We start from the raw sequence: 2,007 nt of genomic DNA on the forward strand, positions 1-2,007 counted from the left end.
GCAATACCGTATGTTCTGGAATAGCTGCATCATTGGCCGCAGCACCGATGTTTGCAGAGTCCCCGCTAGTCCTTCCTGATCACAGTCCCCACCCTGATGCCCTGGGAGGAGCCACATCTCCCCAGCACTTTCCTCAGAGCTGCGGCCACCTCTTTATTCCTCACGCTGTAGATGAGCGGGTTGAGCATGGGGGTGAGGATGGTGTAGAAGGCGGACACCACTTTATCCTTCTCTGGGGTGTGGTAGGAGTGGGGCAGCACGTTGGTGTAGAAGGCTGCCCCGTAGAAAATGCTCACCACCATGACGTGGGAGGAACACGTAGCAAAGGCTTTGCGCCGGCCCTCAGCAGAGTTCATCCGGTGGACAGTCAGGAGGATGCGCGTGTAGGACACCGAGATGACGGACAGAGGGAGCAGCAGCATCAGCACGCAGCAGGCATACATCAGGGTCTCGTAGAGCGACGTGTCTGCGCACGACAACTTCAGCACGGCTGGGATCTCACAGAAAAAGTGATTGATCTCTCGGGAGCTACAGAAGGGAAAACTCATAGTGACAGGAGTCAGCACGAACCCATCCAAGGAGCCACCCACCCAGGAGCCGAGCACCACGAATAAGCAGACCCTGCGGTTCATGAGGAGAGGGTACCGTAGAGGGTTGCACACAGCCACGTACCGGTCATAGGCCATGAGACCCAGCAGGAAGAATTCCCCTCCAATCAGGGTCAGGTAGAGGAAGATCTGAAGTGCACAGCCCAGGAAGGAAATGGTCTTGTCCTTGGACAGGAGGTCCTGGAGCATCTTGGGGACCGTGATACAGATGTAGATGGTATCCATGATGGAGAGCTGGCTGAGCAAGAAGTACATGGGAGTGTGGAGGCGGGAGTCCACATGGATGAGCAGAATCATGACCACGTTGGCTGTTATGGCCACCACAAAGATGGAGAAGACTATTGCAAAGAGAAGCCCGGGGAAGGCAGGATGGGTGATGAGGCCTATGAGGACGAAGTTAGTGGAGTTCTGGAGAAGACCCTCCATGCCCATGGTCCATGAGAGCTCCTTGGGCTGTCAAGACAGAAATCTGGCAGCTTATTTAGTGACCTGACATGTAGGAAGAACCCACCAGGAATAGTATTGTCAGCAGCGTGTGACAAAACAAAGATCACCTACTTCAGGATCATTTGAAATCCCGGTTTCAGTGTTAATGATCTGTATGATATTGGACAGAAAATCTCAACTCAGTTTCCCCAGTTTCATTATCTGTGAAAAGTCAGCCTAGTTCTATACAGGCTGGATGTGAGATGTAAATGTAATGATTCATACAGTACCTGGTTTAGAATTGGCTTTTTATTTTGAACTATCTTCTGAACACATTTTATAATCTTACCACTCTAGATTCAAAGTTTTCTGAGGGTGGTTACCGTGCCTTATTTCCCATTTTGCCTTGCAATACATGGTTTGGGTTTAAATTGCTCTCTGCATCTCCATTAAGATTGTATTAAGATCATACACAGACATCTACTTGTGACTTATGAAATTGGTAGAAAATATCTAAATAACTGTTTTGGCTGCTATTACTAAACAGCTTTATGAAAGTCTGCAACCTCAAAGCAGTACAGATGACTTCATTTGAGGTCAGGAGCCACTTTCTTGTGGTTAGACTTTTGTCCTGCAAAGGGAGTTCATGTTTTAGTCAGGGATTGCTGCGAGACCTTGTGTCTATTCTCACAGACTAATTTGGGGATCATAAATCTGGAAGGACCGCCACAAACTACTTCAGAGCAAGGCTTTAGTTTCCTTATCATGGTGGTCTTTCTGGTTGACAATGAATTCTGCTAAAATTTTATGACTAGATACTGCATCAATATCACTCGATGACTGAATCTTCTTATTGTTTAGCCAAAACGCTAGCGTTTCTGACAGAGTGGCATTCTGAACCTGTCCTGCTGTTATGTCATCCTAGGAATCCACTGCTAGTTGGGTTTTTTCCTCAAATTTCTCTACCATTTTG

General features: G+C 47.8%; 1 protein-coding gene across 1 annotated transcript; it reads right to left on the minus strand.

Moving 5' to 3' along the window:
• Positions 1-65: 65 nt before the first annotated feature.
• LOC113224297 (olfactory receptor 2T2) lies at positions 66-1,040 on the minus strand. The gene is made up of 2 exons (XM_026453509.1): positions 673-1,040; positions 66-528 (listed from the first exon to the last, which is right to left on the minus strand). Exons 1-2 carry the CDS (start codon positions 1,038-1,040, stop codon positions 66-68), a joined length of 831 nt encoding a protein of 276 aa, XP_026309294.1.
• Positions 1,041-2,007: the final 967 nt, after the last annotated feature.

The sequence above is a fragment of the Piliocolobus tephrosceles genome, unplaced genomic scaffold (assembly GCF_002776525.5).
Source record: "Piliocolobus tephrosceles isolate RC106 unplaced genomic scaffold, ASM277652v3 unscaffolded_44322, whole genome shotgun sequence".
Lineage (NCBI taxonomy): Eukaryota > Metazoa > Chordata > Mammalia > Primates > Cercopithecidae > Piliocolobus > Piliocolobus tephrosceles.